General features: G+C 36.7%; 1 protein-coding gene across 2 annotated transcripts in view; it reads right to left on the bottom strand.

Annotated features, from left to right (window-relative positions):
- LOC110447117 (sodium- and chloride-dependent taurine transporter-like) overlaps nt 1-21,165 on the bottom strand; it is a 46,895-nt gene that overhangs the window by 17,564 nt on the left and 8,166 nt on the right. Inside the window, exons 2-4 of one of the 2 annotated variants that reach the window (XM_021492576.1) lie at nt 15,061-15,338; nt 3,493-3,624; nt 2,825-3,128 (exon numbers count right to left, since the gene is read on the bottom strand). In XM_021492576.1, coding sequence (XP_021348251.1) covers nt 2,825-3,128; nt 3,493-3,624; nt 15,061-15,322 — 698 coding nt within the window. In that variant the 5' untranslated portion in view covers nt 15,323-15,338. Of the gene's footprint in view, nt 1-2,824; nt 3,129-3,351; nt 3,397-3,492; nt 3,625-15,060; nt 15,339-21,165 lie in introns of those variants that run through there. The other variant, XM_021492577.1, reaches the window with a different exon arrangement.

Raw genomic sequence — 21,165 nt, 5'->3', positions numbered from 1 at the left:
AGTTTTTGTTGGAGGTATTATGAAAATCTAATTTACCTTAACTTTTATCTTAATACGTGTACTAAAACGCCATGCACATTACGGAAGTTTCGTATACGCTATTCGCGAATTTTATCATAAAATTTGAACAATTCCAAACGCCATTTTTGTCTAGATCTTTTTTGCTCAACAAAATCGTTTGCCAAATATGATTTTATTATAAACTGAATTAAGCAAACCTATATGTAACGTTTCATCCCTTTGTTTTTCGTTTTATCCTTAAGGAAAATACGACGAAAAAAGGGACTGTTTTATTGATAAGTATTGTTAAAGTGTCCATAAAACAAAAGTTGTTAAGACCGCACAGTGTGATCTCTACGATGGAAAATTCCCGAATGTGGTAATTTTCCACGTCAAGGTAGCTATGGCTACCGCGTCACCGTGGAGGTGAACTATATATGGAGAAGCAGATGCTCACAGCTTTATGTACAACACAAGCCATGTGGGGACATCAATTATTCATTGAGTCGGTGGAGAGTGCTGATGGTCATTCTTTTATAAACAATACAACATTTTTCTAAGTTGTTACCCGTGCTTTACAACGGTTTGTCTATTACGTATACATAATAAATGTGTTTTTCTGTTCAAAGTTTGCCTTGTGCGGTCAAAATCAAATTTTGTTGAAATCCACATCTCCAATTATTAATTGTAACACATATATGCTGTTCTCTGTACATTAATACGATAGAAGAATTTCAATTGCAATGTGCATATATCAACATATAAGGCTATATCAGGATCGGCGCCAGGGCAGGAGAGACACTTACTAAGTACATGGTTACAATGGATGTATATGTGTGATATAGGTATATATACTTATGTATAATTCGAATACGTACTTTCCAGATGAATAGCTTAAACATGATGTAAAACTATACAAAGCAACACATGATTCGTCTAGACCAAGGTAATATCCGGCAAAACGTCAATAACACGCAATAATATCGTATCAATTTTACATATTGCCTGCCTTTTTAATGTTCACACAGTGCATTGTCATGTCATAATGATACAGCTTATTTCGTGTGAAGCGGCAACGATTAATCATCCGTTTACGAGCCATATGCTGCTTTGCATAACAGTAAGGGTTTCTCGACTTCACCTAGTAGTATTACACAAGAACGAAATGATTTCTAAAAGTCAAAAACATATTCATTCGTTTGAAATATCTGCGAAATATGCCGTAATAAATGAAAAATATTTTCTGATAGATAATAAAAAATATAATGTTTTCATACTTGGTTAAGTCTGAGAAAGCGAATACGTAGTAGTGATAGCCAAAATGCAGAAATAAAAAAACTCCCCATCGCATTGCTCCGACGACAGCTTCGTGTTGGCCAAACGACCTTGTTAGTGCAAATCTAATAAACAAACCAACATAACGTTTATTAACAGGTGAAACGCCCATCAGCAGCTAGCACCCAACCAGGCAATTCAACTGAAAATGAAATATGTAGAAAGACAGAACAATGTGTTTATCATATTTTCTTATTTATATTATTTTCAAAATCAACATATTTGACTTTGATAGCTCACATCTAACCATGTGGCACAGAATGATTTATTAGTATGTGAGCATACGATATGTCATACACAATGTTACATCAACAACAGCCGACGTTATTCATTGTCCTTCAAATGGTGAATTACGTACACAATTCATATGCTCACACATTAATACTGATGTTCATTAGAATAACATCTAGCTGACAAAACATTCCTCTTCCAAAAACAGTAAACATTCCTCTTTCAGGCTATTAACGGGATTCTCACCAAAATATGAAACATTCCTACTAAAAGAAGTATAGATAAGCCTTTTTACGGGTCGTGTGAACAGTTGGCGGCATGCAGTACTAAATACACAAAATGTACCATTTCAATCAAGGTCAAAAACTTTTGTCTATAGTTGAGCCTGTCAGCTGAATGCATTGTAAATACACCATTATTACCAAATTTTAAATTCCTTAGCTTAACATGAACATTGGAGTAACCAAACATACATCCAAAATGAAAACAGATTTGAGTTTTGCATCAGATGTTTGATAAATTAAAGTAAATACGGTAAGCATCATTGTTATAACTCTATTTCTCTAACAAAGGAACAATCTTTAAACGTGACGAAACAACTGAATATCTTTGTTGCAACATAGCAGAACTCAAATATGTTTCCATTATAGATCAGTGTGGGCATCCGGTATTATCTTAACGAGTGTTGAGCAGCATTAACCTACAAGCTATGACGTAACACACAAATGCATGCTTAAGATTGAAAGAGAACTAACACGCATTGAATCAAAGTCTGTCTACAACCTTATTCTTCTGAAACTCATCACACTATATCTCATTTTCATTTTTCTATTACTTCAGTTCTTTTCCCCACAAAATGTCTAGAAAAAACCTTGTAATAGGGAATAGGGCCAGACATTGTTAACTTTTGAGTTAATATATCTTTGCAAAATATCTACGATAAATCTTTGCGTTGTCAACGCATTACGATCTTCTTCGGAAATTTTCCTAATGCTGAAGGTGGGGATGCATTCGGCTGTTTTACACAAGGAAAGGTGTGTTGGGGCGGGCAGGTTTGTAGATGGGTGTGTTCGTTCTATATTATGGAAGGCTCTAAGTTACCGTACTTAGTCGCGGGCAAGTCGTTGAAGGGTTTGGGAGGGCGTTGTCCGGAGAGGGATGACCTGTAACAAAAATCTTCAAAAAAACCCATACATGATGTAAAATGAACGTCGGCAGAAGAGCTTCTCCGTCACGTAAGGATGAAAACCCTACTTACTCCCAAAATTCTGTAACAGGGTCGCACGCTGGTGGTTTGGCCGCCGCCTCGGTTGCTTTGTCACCCAGTTTGGTCACAAATGCAGCAACAGTGGTGGTGACGTCCGTCATGTTTAACGTCGTCCAGTTAGTCTGTTTCTCCGAATACATTTCTCTGCACGCAGGGGAATTCCATTCGTTATTGCCATGGGACCACGGAAGGACCGCAGTGAATGAGGAGAAGAGATAGTACAGCGCCCATGTTAGGATGATGTTGTACTCGCAGTTAAGCAAAAAGACGATAATGGCGCATGCGTATCCAATACCTATAAGGAAAAACAGAATGACAGATGCTGAAACAAACCTCGAACGGCAATGAATTTTAGCAAGTGTATTACTAACGATGTTTTTATAATATTTCTATACCACTTTGATGACAAATCAAGTATTCCGTTCATTCTGATATACCGGAACACTTAATTGATAACTGTAAAATATACAAATAGAGAATCAACGAGATACAAATCTAAAATAATAATAAAATGTTACCTCTTGATTCATCCAGCATTACACAAACTCAATTCGCTAAGTGAGCTGAAAAAAAAAAGATATTAGTCCTAACGCGTACAAATTTACACGCAAGTTTTGTTATAACAATATTTCATCGTTAACGTAAGAGATTGAACTCACCTTGGAACAATGGAGCAATCTTCCAACATCCTATCCCTCCTTCAGCCATGAACTGACCCAAGCTTACTTCCAGGAAAAATGTAGGTATACCACCCAGCAATACGGCTATGAAATACGGTATCAGGAACGCACCTATAACACAATAGGTAACTCCATTAGTGATAACTATCTTACTGCAAAAGCTTTCAAGATATGAATTATTACCAGGAGAGCCCTTCGCGTGTTCCAATATCTTTCTAGAATTTTTACGGAAGAAAAAACGAAACAACAGATATGATGTTCCTTTCTCCAAGTTGAACCCCCCTAAACAAAATTATATATATATAATACTTTGAAGGTAGTTATTCTCAAAGCAACTACTAAGTGAATCAATGTTTTCCAGAAAAGAGAAGGTTTAAGGATGTGCATTACATTAAAGAAGAGGGTCAAAAATTTACAGTAAAGAGGAGTCAATAATTAACAGTAAAGAAGGGAATCAATGAATTACAGTTTAGAGGAGGGTCGATGATTACCAGTAAAGGCCTCGGAGGGTTAAAACTTTACATTAACGAAGAGGGTCAATAATTTACAGTAAAGAGGAGGTCAATTATTTACAGTAAGAAGGTGGGTCAATGATTTACAGCGCAGAGTCATTAACCTTTAGAATAACGAAGGGTCAATGACGTTTGCTTAGATGACAAATGACCGTGCCCTTAAGTTAAATATGATTATCTCTGTCCAGTCCCCCACTGTCACAAGGATATGGAAACACCATAAAAATTCAGTATGAAATCGTCTAAATGTCGCTTTAAATGTCCGATAGATTGGTTTAGGTGTCGCGATAACCATGCGGTTCGTCAACAAAGAAACTATTGTCTACTTGCCAATGTTAAGGCCCGTTAAAGGTAATTCAACTGTTTGGGGTCATCACAACGATTTGTTTTCTGCTCTGTGGAACTTTGAAGGATTAGTTTCAATGTTAAGAATTATTTTTTTAAATGCAGGTATCTGAATGTCAATCAATATTGCCAACCTCCCCTAATTTAATAGCAATGTCCCTCCACAATCGTTACAGATCCCCTTGTTTTCCCGTAACACCTCACTTGGTATTAATACAATGCCCCTCTACAAACAGTTGAGATAGCTTAGTTTATCTATATATGACGTAGCTTATGGGGATACAAAAAATCAGACATACATTATCTGCAATAACGCCATCCTTGAATCTCTGACCCTGTCTCCAGCACACATACACACATGCACACTTAAACAACACACATGGAGATGACCATAGCTGTTAATAGGACATTAAACAAAACGAAACCAAACTAAACTAAACAATCAATAAAGACATTATAACCTGACATTTTATCCTAACAAATTCGTTAATACCCGTCAACTATATGCTTAAACTCAAAATGGGATTTTGCAATAAGGGAAATTGAAATTAATTCAGGAGGCAGAGTAGGTGATCCACAATTACTCGACAGAGACATTACTATGGTGTTTTTATGTTTTATATAAACATCGTTTGTTGACAGTATGTTTGAACATGGTGCCCATATCCCGACTGTAAACACATTTGTGAAAATGTCAGATACACATGACAAGCTGCACTTATTTTTGGCATGGCGCTCAAGACATGGATATTTGCCCAACTCATTTAATGAAACGACATTCGCCTCAGACCACCGCACACACATGTGTATTTTACTCTGTCAATAATACTACGGAATGTGTGCTGTTCTGAAACGTGCTTTATAATTTCAATGTCTTCAAACAAAGAATGATCTCTGTGTCGACACAAGGGCGTTGCCGGTGCCCTACAACTCAGGCTTCTGACAGTTCAATGCAGAAGTGACAGCGTGCGTACCTTGTTATTTACAAAGGAGCTAGCTGCGCCTGTACCCTGTTAGTGATCACATATTAGTTTAAAAATCGGCACTACCTACGCCTTTTCACAGCTTAAAGTATTTCTTTTTAATATGTTGTTGGGGGTTATCAAAACTTCAGCAAGGCCAGATGTATACCTTAATATTCCGATTCTTTCGGATGTTTGCAATCTGCAAAGTCTACTTAATGTTCCGGAGTAGGTTGGCTGTCCTCATTTCTGGATAAACTGTTTTAGAATTTAGAACAGCCGTCATATTTAAATATACTATATGTCGATAATGCTAAAAATCTACAAAATAACGCAATAAACCTCGACAAAGCTAACCTTTAACCTCTTATCGAATCTTATCGAATTGTTCAAACAGGAAACTTCTGTTTAACAGTATCACATAATTGTTTATTTAAATAGGTTGTATAATTTAATTTACGACCATTATTATTGTTATCTACTCATAACATAATACATCTATGAGGTCCTGATAATTATAACAGTAATTTTTAGTTTTAATATTTATAACGATATTCTAGAGTAGTGATACGCCAGCTATCCTCCTACCTAGTAGACATGCCTGAATGCACTAGGACTCGGCGTACTACTTCACTGCACCGAGATGTGTGTGGTTGTGTGTGGTTGTGTGGCTCCTATACAACAGCTTGGGATAGGGGCCCACTGTTCAAAGTCTGGTAAGCTTATAACAAGAGGCCCAATGGGCCTGCATCGCTCACCTGGTATAAAACTCTTGTAACCTTAAAAGTGATCAAAAATAAAGCTACAGGCAAAATATCAGTAGTTATGATTAAAATTCGTTCAAAAGACCCAGTTATTTTTTTTAAAACATTTCACCCATGTGATTGAAAGTCAAACAAAGTCATTATGTTGAACACATTGTATAGCCTTTCATCTCAGGATGAAACTTGCAAAGTATAAACATCCTGGGACCCATGGTTATTCATAAGAGGTTGTTTAAAGATTTTAAACAAATGTGACCCCTGTGACCTTGAATATAAGTCAAAGTCATTCACTTTAACAAACATATAGTAGTCCTTGATCCCGGCATATGCTACTAACTAAATATCAACATCCTGAGCCTTTTGGTTATTCAGAACAAGTTGTTGAAATATTTTAAACATATTTGCTCCTTGTGACCTTGAATATGATTCAAGGTCATACATTTAAACAAACTTGGTAGCCCTTGATCCTAGTATGCTACTGACAAAATATCATCACCCAGGGCATTTTGGTTATTCAGAAGAAGTTGTTAAAGTTTTTAACATATTTGACCCCTGTGACCTTGAATATGGGTAAAGGTCATTCATTTGAACAAACTTTGTAGCCCTTCATCTCAGCATGCTTCTGGCCAAATATCATCACCCTAGACATTTTGGTTATTAAGAAGAAGTTATTTAAAGTTTTTTTTAAGACAATTGAACCCTGTGACCTTGAATATAATTGAAGGTCATTCATTTGAACAAACTTGGTAGCCCTTCACCCTAGCATGCTACTGACCAAATATCATCTCCCTGGGCAGTTTGGTTATTGAGAAGAAGTTGTTTAAAGTTTTTAACATATTTGACCCCTGTGACCTTGAAAATAGATGAAGGTCATTTATTTGAACAAACTTGGTAGCCCTTCATCCCAGTTTGCTTCTGGCCAAATATCATCACCCTAGGCCTTTCGGTTATTAAGAAGAAGTCGTTTAAAGTAAAATATTGACGCCGGACGACGGACGCCGCACCACGACATAAGCTCACCTGGCACGAACAGGTGAGCTAAAAATGACTCATTTTAAATTAATTTGTGACCTGGCTTTGAATATTTCACAAATATTTCCTGTCTTCATGTAGAGTCATATTTAACCTTTTTAATATGCCGCATATACATGTGCATGCAGTTATAAATATAAACTCCTATAATTTGTACGTATATAAGATGTAATATTCGTGTGTGCGTGTCGTTATGTGATAACTAAACTTTAAGCTGTTCCCAAGGATCCCGTTGCATGTCAACGTCTAACAAAGCCGACATAATAGCTCCATACCGTTAGAATTTCAATTAAGCATCTCATTTCGGATATGCATTACATATACCAGGCTGATATAAAGCACTGGTAAACCTTTGTATATCATATATCATTTAATTTTTGATGACTACGACGCGAATTCAAGCATTTGAAAAAGAATGGTAGCAACAGCACGCACTTTCACGATTTTATCAACACAAAGTCCATAATTCAATATATCTTTTGATTGAAATGTGTGTTTCCAACAGATTATTTTCCCAATAATTTATATTCAAAACTTAAATTCGTCCTGTGCTGTATGTATCCCCTTAGCTCAGAGCTTGTCCTTGTGGTCTGATTATATGTTATACTGGACTCTTGCTTATTCATTAAACAGTCTCTAGAACTGAGGAGAGTAGGCTTGCTGACAGTATAGGGTATGGACTTTGAAGCTAACAATGCTTAAATCGAGTTTTCTATTTGAAGCTATGTTTAGTTAGTTCATGTTTATATAAGCAATCACTTTGCGACTTTTCTACATGTACATGTCTATGTATGTATTTCACTGTGTTTCACTGTTTTTCCTTTAACTACTTTGTTGTTACAAATGTGCAAATACAAAATTTTGAATTTGAATTTGCAATGTATATGTTTCGTTTGTTTTATCTCCTTACTATTAACCTCTGAACTCAAAAATAAACTCATGGTTAACCACGTTGGCAAACTAGTTGTCGGTGTATTATGCTTATTCACTCTATGGTGCAATTATTTCTCATTCATCGATTGTTGCTTTAATTCTATGTTGGTTTTTATTATCAATATTTTACTGTGTAACACACACTTAAGTCTCTGTTGACGTCTGCTGTAAGGGGTGATGATAATCACAAAGCGCTCGGTAGTCCGAATTAATTATTATTTAATCGGCCTCCCAATCAGGATCCGATTACTACTGTACCTATAGATAGAGGTTAGGTCAGTATTTAAAAACTAAGACGATTGAATGCGTTGTCGTTGGCAAAGTTGTGAATAACCAGGTTTGTACACGTATATATAGACGGCAAATTTGTTCTGTTTAAGTTTAAATCCTATTTCTTGAGGCGTGATTCAAAACGACTACGCCAGATAATCTATCAATACCCAACCCTAACGGAAGGACATGTGCTCCACAAGCCTAGATCCCTGGATGTAGTTTCTCGTTAGATTTAGTTTTCCTTAAAATTGACTTAAAAGACGTCAATTTATATGCTTGGCGTATTACAATTATAAACGTTGGTATGTTCAGGCCCACAGAACACCATACATTTTGACCAGGCTAGATCTCAGCAGTAGTTCTCCACTAATGTCCAATTGGAAGACTTCCAGATGCTACTGTGGACATCTCATAAATACAGTCTACGTCTGAATACTGATATCTTTGTACATGTACACGGTCGCTATGTTGAACACACTACTTAGCAGGCCATCGTCCAGTAACTGTTTTGGTATGTTATCTTAGTTAAAAAAAAGTTGTTTTGGAAATGCTGTGAATTATATTCTTCCATTATTTACCTTTCAGGCATGTTTTGACAATGCAATAAAACGAACACGTGTACTAGTTTTGTAGATTGGATTTCTTCGCATGTACCATATTTTTGTCCTGAAATTTTTCAGTTCTATTAATATATTTTCATTATGTATTACGGGCCATAAGTGTATGAACATGTTACACACTACAGCATACACAACAATACTGAGACAGCTGCTGGACGGTTGACGTGCATGGCGATGGTTCTTGGTAGGCTGGGAATCCAACGTCACAGGTAATTTACCTCCCTCCCTCCGCACGCTATCACATATTAAGTTCAGGTGAGTAATTGGGGGTGACTTTAAAGGGGGCTAAGAAAGGTAGAATCGTTACAGTAAGTTCACATTCAGCTTGTTTTATTGTATTTATCTTGTATTCTATAAACAATTTTTCACACACACATTTATGAATATTTATCCGATGAATATTACACGAAAGTATGTGCGTCTAGAAGTATAATCCGATATCCCTGGAATACATTAGGCTCCCCCACAGCTGCTAGCAATGATGATCAATGAAGTATCATGTGAGATGCTAGTAAACACCAGCACACCTCGGGTCACATCCCGCACGTTTCTGTTGTTGTTCACACCGTAATGTACTCCCCTATCTTAATGGATGGTTATCTCAATGGAGCCTACTGCATGACTACGTCCTCCTGGTGGTTATGTAATTCTTTCTTTAGGATAATAAATTGTTTCGTTGTTCACTCACTGCTCATCATGTATTATATGAGAAACAAAAAACTGCTTGTTTGAAGATTAATAAACTTTTGAAGGGTAGGTGTCAATGATTTGGGTAAAAACTAAGCGTTAATAGTCGAATTACCGATGATGATTGCATCGTTGTTTCATATAATGTTTTTAACAGTGAAATATCACAAATTATCAAAATGTTAATTGATATTTCTTTTTTAAGTTATGTAGATTTGCTTTAATTGAATTATGACCATTGCATTACCAAAGAAATACGATGACTAAACTGTTTTGTTGATAGAGGTATGACAATACCACTACATTAACTGCAGTGAAGATATGTTCACAAAAGTGAAAATATTAACAAATAACGAGGAACCTTTAGTAATGATCAATCAGAAAGGTACTTTCTTGTCACTGCACCTACATGTATATCCAAAGACAGATGAAGCGACATAAACAGTGGTTGGCTGGTACATCATTCCAAACAAACTAAAAATTTCTTAATTGATGCAATTGATTTAGCATTTTATTAGGGCATCTTACCAGAGTGTAGCAGCAAACGGTATAATTGTGTTCAGCAACCCATTCAAAATGGCGAAAAGCCCGCTTGTAAGGATGACGTCATTAGAACCCGACATCAAATAGTACCCTACTTATTTCGACACGTTTTCGATGCAACCATATTTCTCTTCCTTTTATCTTAAGATTGTAATAAACAGAAAATTTAATAGTTCCCCGTTGAGTCAAATAGTATGGAAGAAACTACAAATATTTTCATTCATGTCTGCACGCGTACAAAAACGTCAGTAGTATGCCATACTCTAACATAAGTAAGGTATTCAGTTGGAGAGCGTTAAGTTTATAACCTGATAATATGTATGATGCCTACTAAAAGTTTTGTTTAACATTATACCACCTAGCCTAGTAGGATGATAACAGAAAATAAAAGTAAGATATTAGCATGCCAGAATCAAATGTTCAGATATTATTTCTTATCTGTAATGACCGTTCAAACATACATAGATGTGGATCGATAGTACTGATATTTTAATTTGAAAAAGCTTTCCGAAAAAAGTGTTTATCTGAACAAGAGCCAGGGCTGGCAACAGGACACATAACCAATGTTAATTGGAGTATCAGACTTTGTAAACATGTTTTTAAAAAGTAGATACTCATCTGTCATTATATACTGAGCAGTTATCAGTGTTTCAAATATTTAAAACTGTCGCAAAAACAGAAGAATAGTCTAGCTCGCTGGTTCTGAATACCTGCATTTGTATAGTTCTTGTCTGTTTTTCTAGGAATTGCCATGAAATAACTTGTGTTATTATAAAAATGCAATAAAACACTGAACAGCATGACCTACTAGTTTGATTTTCTGCAGATAGCATTACAGTGAACAGTGTTGATGCGTAACCATTCACGTTTTTGAGTATAATAATGAGTTGTTTACCCAGAGTGACCTTTGTGCTGAGCAGAAATAATACAAGAGGTCTTTTTGGTTTGAACATACTTGTCATATAATATTTACAAGGCAACACACTGTATGGAACACATGTTGGGATTACTTTTTAGAGGTTTTTGGCACACCGCCTATTCCTCTGACAAACGTTTTCAATTCTATGTTGACTGTGTGTTGGCATGTTTGACGACTAACTAGAGGCCAGCTGTGGTTAGTCGTGCTGTGCCGACATTAGGCCAGCCCGACACTCCTCCAGGGTCATCGATACAATACCAAAGCACAAGCAGTACTATTCCATCGACTTTATGCCTCTATCAACACACAGTTAGCTTTCAAATTTCGACAAATGTTTAGTTTAATTAGTTAATGAAAATTTGTATTTGTGTTAGTGATAAAAACGAATTAGCTTATCAATTCCAGCATAGCGGAATATCAGTTCTAGACAAAATCCGACATTTTAGCAGACGACGATCTTATCGATTTTCTGTGGCATTTACAAAATAAGAAGCCATTGCCTTGCTCTAAAGATAATACTCCAGTGCTTTGTGTGGGGAAATATCGCCATACGATGTCACGTGGCAAGTTATTTTTCGGCTACTTTTAATGGATGTATCGTCACGAGATACATCAGGCAACATCATATAGTGAGCCAACATAATATTGGTAAATCAAGCTACGGGGACGCCAACTTCCTGGGAGAAGGAAGATCGAACTTGAAATGGCCTCATTTAAGGACAAACACAGGGCAGACATTTTATTTACTTTCCAGACAAAGCAAGGATATTTATTGTTGTACAAAGAAATATCGTAAATCTGAAATGCCAATTTTCCCTATTACCCCATCAACATTATTTAAAAGAAATAACTTAAGGGCATTATAATGTTAATTTATCAGGTGGGATATTTATATTAACAGTAAGATTTGTCTCGGCTAATGATAAATTAGTCATTTCAGGCCATGTCGTTATCACTATTTTTATTCTATTCTCGGTAACTGTTCTGACACAGGGAGAACTCATTATCTACATTTCTTCAACTTCGATATCGACATTTTCCCTTATTTTGAATAATTTCACTACACTTGAACTGATTTCTAAAATAATTTGGACTTAAATCAAGACTGTTTCCTGATTCCTGTTACCTGGAGGCGGATTACAGGCCAACACAAAACACACGACACAAATCAAGACTAATCGTAAAAGCTTTGCTAGACACTCGCAACAGCACGCCTGCACTTTAATCTCCACTTATAGATAACGATAGCTTTAGAGGCAATAACTGTTTGCGGATGTGTTGCGTGAGTTTCGAAACATTTGACAGATTCTTGACTTAAAATATCAACAGCCGTAGTACGTAATGTAGAGGATTACAACTCGGAAAGTTTTGAATCCCTTGAAGAATGTCCGATTTTCCAGAATAAATTTTCAACAGTCGTATATTTTATATTTCATAGAGTATTAGAGAGGGAAAACATCTTCACAAACCCCCAGATGTTTGGAACCACATTTCTTTTAGGTATGAATTACGAAATCAAGCATCTCAATCAGTGGGATTTACCGTCTGCTTGGATTCACATCTGTTATAGAATTATTTTTCCGTAAAAAAATCCTATAATAAACACACATAAATGTTATCAAAACACGCGCAGACTAGGAGTAAGGTCTATGTTTAGCTACTGTAGAACTCAAATACGTTTCTGACATTGGGTGTTTATCTAATTTGTATAAATAGTCGGCGTCGGTTGGCAGGCAAATGACGGATAAGCGCCAATGACGAACAAACATTCTGCGGCGAGATCAAAGAGCTCATCCGTTCCATTCTGACATGTTCTTGGCACCAGAGCATTCTTGGATGTGCTATTTTACTAGACAATTTGATGCTCTAAAATGGGGCTTAAAACAGGAAACGCATCAAAGAGGAATCCGGTTGACTGGTTAACTCGCTCAACTGAGGTTAATATCCTAGACGTATTCTTATTCAGGCATACAATCTGACTTAGGGGATAGGACGCAGTGAGCTAATAGGTGATTATAAACCTAATGGGTACAAACAAAAACTGGAGATATGGAAGAAATGGTTGTTACGTAAAGTAATTGCAGTTTGACGCTATAGATAACCGACAGACGATACCCCAGACAAGCCTACGTGTGTGTCCACAAAATCAGCGCTACCCTGACCACGACAGTGTCTATGACTCGAGTATACGTTAGTTTTGATGATTTCAAAGTAGAAGTTACTTACATCGAAAACATATCATTGAGAGATATGCTCTCATATACTTTTAAGACAAGGAGGAAACTAGTTTACGGATGACAGTTGGTATTGGAAAATAGGAGAGATCAAGTGAAAACAAAATACTGTTTAATAACTTGTCTGAAAAAATAGTGGATCGTATCTCTCCAAGAGTATTAATAAATCTGAATATATCCAAAAGGTCTTACTTGATGATGTTATTAAGTCTTGTGAACAAACGTAGTAGCATCAATCAAAGGCGATATGTATTCTACAGTACTGTCAATATAAAGCGAATGGTACTAAATAGAAAAGACTGATTGCTTAATTCTGACATACATTTTAAGTCGAGCAGTTTGGTTTCTTGATTGTTAGTGACGGGGAACAAACTATTAGACATTACTTAGAATTATTGCCATAATTTACTTTGTCAAGTCTAATAAAACGTGGACACAATTTGTACTTCGTCTACGATCTTAAAAATGGCATCTTCAACGTAAACATTTACCGTAGATTTTTTTTTTTAGTATTTTTGCTATGAAGCAATTCGCTGTTTGAATGGGTATTCGCATTCCACGAATTCATGTACCAACGAAATGGTGTTTTGTCTCTGTATCACGAAATTTGGGCCCGACGTAAATTACACAGTACATGTATTCGATCCGTCAATTACATGTTACTTTGTTAACAGTCTTACCCATTGGTTGATTTAAAACAAAATATTTACAAGTCCAGTGTGTACTTATCTTTAAGCCAGATGTTGCCTTTAATATCGATATTTTATATCGAGATGAAATAATGTTATATATATGTATATATCTTTTCTTGATATGAAAGGCATGCGCTAATGAGATTATAATGACAGAAAATCCCGAGTTTGTAATGTGTGTAGTGTTGTACTGTTAGTAGCAGATGCTTTTCACTAGGTTAAATTCCACTACACTAGATGATGTAAGTTGTAAATCACTAAAATGTTATCATTGCCAAACTTCAGGTAAACTCAATGTTAAAGAATCTATTGTTTATTTACTATGCTTTGTATTGCACTGTTGGTACAGATCGGTCGCAAGACATGAACTAGTCAACCAGTTATTTTGAAACCATTTTAGATGCCTTTAACTTTATTTTTTGTTTTCTCATCAGGTCCCGTGGTTGTTGTCTTTTTTCATCGACAATGAGCTAGGATCACTATCCTTTCGTGTTGCTATTTGTATGTTTACATTGTGGTAAATTGTGTCCATATTTGTTGAAGCTATATAATCATTTTGTCAAACTTACCAGAACCAATAATACAGTAGCGACATGTTGTGTAAGCCGCACCTTGGCATGTAGATGTATAAACTTTTTTTGTGTGTGTAAAGTGGTCATATTTACTTGACAAAGGATAATGTTTAATACCTTACGATAATAAGTTTTATCGCAAACTTCCAAAGCAGTGTGTTAGCTGTCGACAGGACATACTCAACCTAAATTTGATTCTCGGATCGAGAAATCAATAAATCTTGAATTTTTCCTGATACGTCTGTACAGTAAAATGTAGTCATTGGACTACATGTATACTAGTAATCAAGCTGTCTGTCGGTTTTTGTTAACTCGATTTATGGGTTAGTATTCCACATTGGTTTGTGTAAACTGTAATGGATGCAAACTAGACAAATCGGTCTTATACATGTTAAGAAAGCAATGCCAAGAAGTCACGTTAATACTTAAATGGTTACTTCGTTAACATATTTAACTTACCTCCGCCGTTTTTATAACAAAGAAAAGGAAATCTCCACACATTCCCAAGACCAACGGAAAATCCAACACAAGCCAAGAGAAAGTCGATTTTTCGGGTCCAAACTTCCCTCTGGTGTAGCTCCTTTTTGGGATTGTCGCTTTCCGTGGAGGACCCGGATGTGTCCGAGGAGATGGCATCAGGACAACAACCATGATCACGATGATTATTAGTCAAATGTTCTTGTTCCAATTTATAATTTTCTCGACCGTCTGTTGACGTCATGATGATGATTCAAAGTCTACAAAGCAATATAAACATTTGTTAAAAACTTTTGACGAATGAAAATATTCTAGCAAATAGAAAAGATGTATCTCTTTAGAGGTTCTGAATTGCGATTTGAACACCACAAGACAGAAATAAGAATGAGGTCTAAATATAATATACGTTTGGTGTCTGACTAACTACGTTTACTTTGATGTGAGTTTATTTCAATACCTTATCGGTAAATTAATCGCTCATTTGTTCTTTTGACGAGGTTTAAATATAGAACAATAGGGACACCCTGTGCATCCTAGCAACACACCAACATGGCCAGGATCCACACCGGTTTGGCCAGGATTACAAATAGTTGCTGTATTTCAGTAAGCTTACATTAACAATATCAACCTCCTCTAAAATCAAGTTTGAATTCTGATAAAAAGTAACACATTGTTTTCTGAATCTGACTGCCAGCAAGCACAATGGCCAGTAATAATAAACTGTTTGGGTTCCATATTTGGGACTTGCAGATGTTTTCCACTACACCGCCCAAGCTGACCGTATTTCGTGTTGTTGCAATCGTCAGCACTGCCTTGTCGGTGTTTGACCTTAGTCACTATCTGTGTTCTGATACTCAGTTTTGTATTTGAATAAAATAAAAAAAACAGATGATGGAAAATTTATAAAACTCCAAAAGTTTCCCTTTGAGCATGACTGACATGATATGACAGTGGGAAATGAATATAAATATGAACACGTAATGGTACACTCTTTGATGAATCCGAAAACATTAATGGTAAATATGCATGTAAGTTAAACTATGCAAAGCGCGGTGTAAAATAATCTTATATATATATATATATATATATATATATAAACAACATACTTGTTAATACCAATATATGCAAAACTCTGTTTCAAATGTCCGATGAAACATGTATCTGATCTTCCTAAAATGGAAAATAATGACATGACGTTGGGAGCAGAGGAACATGAAGCCAGGAAAGGCAGGAAATGGGCGACAAGGCAGGTGGAGCGTGGAGAACAAACGAGGAGGATTGGGAAGGCAGGAGGTGAGACGTATAGGGCGAGAACAGAGAGAGGAGAGGAGAGGAGAGGGTGGAGGACAGGAGAGGAAGACGGGGAAGGATGAGGTGAAACGGGCAGGTCGGGAGCGGAAGGTGATAGGCAGGAAAGGAGCAGGGCGAGAGGAAGACCGGAAACGCATGGCAGTGGCGACAATGCAGGAGAGGAGTGTGGAGAACAGGAGAGGGAGATAGGGAAGGCAGGACGGGAGACGGGCAGGGCGAGAACAGAGAGGACGATAGAGTGGATGAGTAAACTCTGCTATTGTCTCTTTGACTCTGTGGCAATGTGACATATTTGTATACAAAATACAAGATGTAAAACAATTTCAAGTCATATGTTAAAACAGTAAAATATATGGTAACATACCTTAACATGCCTTATAAGTCGTATACATAGTGCCAACCGACATTATTTATTTATATAAATACTTATAATATTTCTTATTGGCTAAGGGTACTGATGTTTCGAGCTATTATAAATATTGGTTGTTTGCGAATGTGATTACTGAGATAAAAAATATATATACTTATACTTATAAACAAGTAATCAGATTTGGCAGTAGACATGTGGTCAGTGATAGGTAAATACTCCGGCAATCCGGTCACAGAATACTTCTTTACTCAGTACGACGGAATGGAGCTTGCTTTGTACAGTACTAACCCTTATTACGTCTGTTTATACAACATCAAATAGGACTTGGGATAGTATTGCTACCATTGAAAGAAAAAAGTTCCAATACATATCGGATTGAAGCGCAGTATATCCTTTATAGTATATAGGGCTTATTTGGTTGATAAATACCCTTATATAGCATGGAAAGCCTATTGTATCGTTTTGTGGGTAAAATACACATGCTCCCGACGACCTTGGCAATAGAACCATAATAACCTAAGGTGATTATCCTGATCACAGATGGTGCTGGTCGACTTAGCATAACGACACTTGTGAGCGAGTCTAACGACGAGAATATGTAACAGATGTAATGGCATCGGCCATCCCAACCTTAAGGTATTGTTAACTCATGTTTCATGTTTTTGGTCTTCGAAAACGTTCATTACTGCAATCTTGTTTGCAATTCCGGGTTTATTTGACTTATTTAACACGGAACGATCTCTGACATCACACATAGGTTTCCGTTCCCATAGATGCGTGATAGCTGTCATTTTAGGGATTCACATTTTCTGGAAGCTACGGATAAATACAAAGTAGACCTTCTCTATGCGCTTGTCATCGATGTGGACCACACCTCGTGACATTTAGCACTGAACGCGTTTGTTAAGGGTTGTGTTAACGACTTCCGGTTATGCGTAAACGTTGCCGACAACTTATTGCATTTTGGCAGCATGCTATTACAAATTCATTTTCACTCATTGCGCAATATATATTTACCATTTCTTCAGTTCACAAAAACTGGTCAATGCTCTCTTCATAAACCGCTGCTTTTGGCTTAGCACGTCCATGTGTTTTTTTTTAAATATATTTGTTTTTGATTCTAGTGGTGTTTTCAGCCATGAATTCCTTCCCTTATCATGCCGCCGGCTTGATCGTTACGTCACGACATATTCGTGTGTATTTAATACATTTCACAACATTTAATATATTCTGCCTGATGTATTTTACACGTGCAAAAATCACATTTATTCTGAATATCGGGAATACGTTCCGACCAAAACACAAAAACATATACGGCATTTCACCAATGGTCGGTATTTAGTTTGTACCTCGTGTTTCCGGTTGCCGACATAACAACACCGCGGGCGAAACAATACTGATATCATGTGTATATATAACTCAGGTAGAAATAGATTAACAGATACTCGTGTTATTTATCATATCGGGGGAAATACGTCTACAACAAATGTCAAACGGGAAAGCAGACAATAAACACAGTACACATAAATGTACAATACATGTAAATGACTTAGCTAAGCTATAAGTTTGTTGGAACATCAAGGTGCCTGTATGTCCCCGTTATATATGCCAGAGGGTATGTTTCCGATTCCGTACATCCCACAAGGGCCGGAAATACAGGTTATCTGGTATTGATATTATATGTATTTGGAGGTCAGAGTAAAGTCATATGAAAAGCATCAATATGATTAACTCCGGGAGAAGAATTGTTAACCAATACAATCATTAGGTACAGCCATTTCTTTTTGAAGGTGGTTGAGTTGGTGGGGCTGACGGTCGGGGGAATGGGGGTTATTCGGACAGAGTTAGGATACTCTGGTCCTTTAAAAAAAAAAAATGTTGCTTTTAAAAATATGGAGAAATAACGGCAAAACACATGAGGTCAATTAAGTAGTCAGATAATTACGGATTAGTAATGTTTTCAGTGCTAACTAAAGAGACAACCATTATCACATGATATCACTTCAGTTGTAAGGGGCCTCCCTTTGAAGGAGATTCACACAAACATAGACATCACCAAGAGAACAGCAGGCTTAAACAGTACACCTGTCGTCATTATCATAAAGAAGAGACCAAACAGTATTTCACAGCTTGTGCTGTAATGTTACAAATAAAACTGACACCGAACATGGTCTGGAAAGCTGTTTACGGAGGTAAGTTATGTGTGTCGTTTTCAACATGGTACAGACATACTTCGACAACTCGGCGCTTGCGCAGTCTTAGGAATTCGACTTTGGCTCCTTGCAAAACCAGTGCAGAATCGGCTCATTTTTTTTCTAAGACAATCAGAATATTGACCGTGTCCCCGATTATCCAAAAGCTTAAGGGTAGACACAGATAAATAATGGAACGGTCTTGCCCTGTGGTTATTTGTTTTTTGGTGACGTCATGATAAAAAAAATCATTACAAGGTTTCCCGCAATGTTGTCAAGTTTGACAACCCGTCAGCATGTTTGGGTTATCAGCTTTATTATATTCCTCGTAAGCAATGAGCAGTTGGTCGATAGTAAGAGTACATAGTATATACTGTACACTTAACACTACTGCAATTGTTTAATGCGAGTACACAACATCATTGTTTGCCCACATAAAAGTATTACAAAAGAAAGGTGATATGTCCCGGATAAAAAGATGCTTTACCTGGCTATAACGTCATTAACACTTCCCTAAATGAAGAACCAATCAAAACATTACACATAGACCAAACGCAAATAACCACACCCACTTAAAATCATCATGCTACATGGACTGAGCCAATTAGGTGATTGGAGGGCGGAGCTACTATCCGAGTTTGGTGATTGGAGGGCGGAGCTACTATCCAAGTTTGGTGATTGGTGGGCGGAGCTACTATCCGAGTTTGGTGATTGGAGGGCGGAGCTACTATCCGAGTTTGGCGATAAGAGGGCGGAGCTACTATCCGAGTTTGGTGATTGGTGGGCGGAGCTACTATCCGAGTGTAACCACTCATTGAAGATGTTTCTAAAGTTAACAGTGGCATATTGGTACAGTTCAAGGTCGGAATTTCGTGATATTAATTTCAGTTCCCCTCGTTCAGGTCTATTTTTAGAGGTGTGGACAAGTATATAAAAACAACATTGAAATGACAGCAGGGAAATGTCGACAGGTTTTGGTTTGTAACAGTATTCGGAAAATATTCACGTGTTGTCTTTTCAAGACAAACTACTCCCATCTGCGTCTACGGTCTAATCAACCAAGTTAAAGGTGAACGAAGCTCGTAATGACTTGAACCCACCAATTTGTCAACTACAGATGTATCTTAAAACAACAAAATTAATGCAGACGATATTTAAAAACTTTCTAAATTGCGATTTGAATATAGTTAATATAAATGTCTGTGTGTTATGTTTCAGCATGATGAAACAGTTTAAGTAGGTGACTACGGAATATACTGTGTAGCAAGTTTCTGGTTCCTATCGACTAGGCCTATCTCTCTCGGCTTGGGAAATACACTAGGGCCCGTATTCATGAAACCGTTCTCGTGCTCAAGTATGGATTTTGTGCTCGAGCCTAATTTCTTGTTCTGGTTATAATTTAATAAACAAATCTTATTTTGTCAATGATTTTGAAAAATATTAAAAAGACTTAAAGCCAAATACTGTTTTCAATGTTTACATTTGACTTTTTTGATTGTTTGACATGATCTAAGCGAGTAACCAGAAAGTTGGTTTGAGCACAGACTCCATGCTTGAGCACGATAACGGTTTGATGAATACGGGCCCAGGTCTTTGGAGACTAGAAACGTCATGTATCCCTAAAGCCAATACTTTAGCTGACTACTACCGTAATTTCCGATATGTTGCTCGCTCCGTTATATTGCCTGCACACCTCAAAATATCGTTTTAAAAAATAAAATCTGCAGATTTCCCGCTCTGGTAGATTGCCCGCGGATACATCAGCTCTTCTATAGCGAAAAGTGCACAAAACAGGTGAACGAAGAATGAATGAAGAGATTATTTAAATACTTTTACGCTTCATTTAAAAATCAAAATGAGCATAACGCCGGTAAACGAGGCATGGGTTGAAATCAGACGATTTACAGGTTTGTCTCATTGTGCATCGTCATTTAGAATTCATCATCTTTAATTTAGATAAAATCAGATAAATCAAGTAAAATGTATTTAATACCTTATAATACATTTAACACGTACTATAATAACTGTCTAAATGTACCACCTTCTTACACGTACTATAATACCTGTCTACACGTACTATAATACCTGTCTACATGTACGTACTATAATACCAGTCTACACGTACTATAATACCTGTCTACATGTACTGTAATACCTGTCTACACGTACTATAATACCTGTCTACACGTACTATAATACCTGTCTACACGTACT

The sequence above is a fragment of the Mizuhopecten yessoensis genome, unplaced genomic scaffold (assembly GCF_002113885.1).
Source record: "Mizuhopecten yessoensis strain PY_sf001 unplaced genomic scaffold, ASM211388v2 scaffold3229, whole genome shotgun sequence".
Classification (NCBI taxonomy): Eukaryota; Metazoa; Mollusca; class Bivalvia; order Pectinida; family Pectinidae; genus Mizuhopecten; species Mizuhopecten yessoensis.
This window is presented reverse-complemented; position numbering and strand designations above follow the sequence as displayed.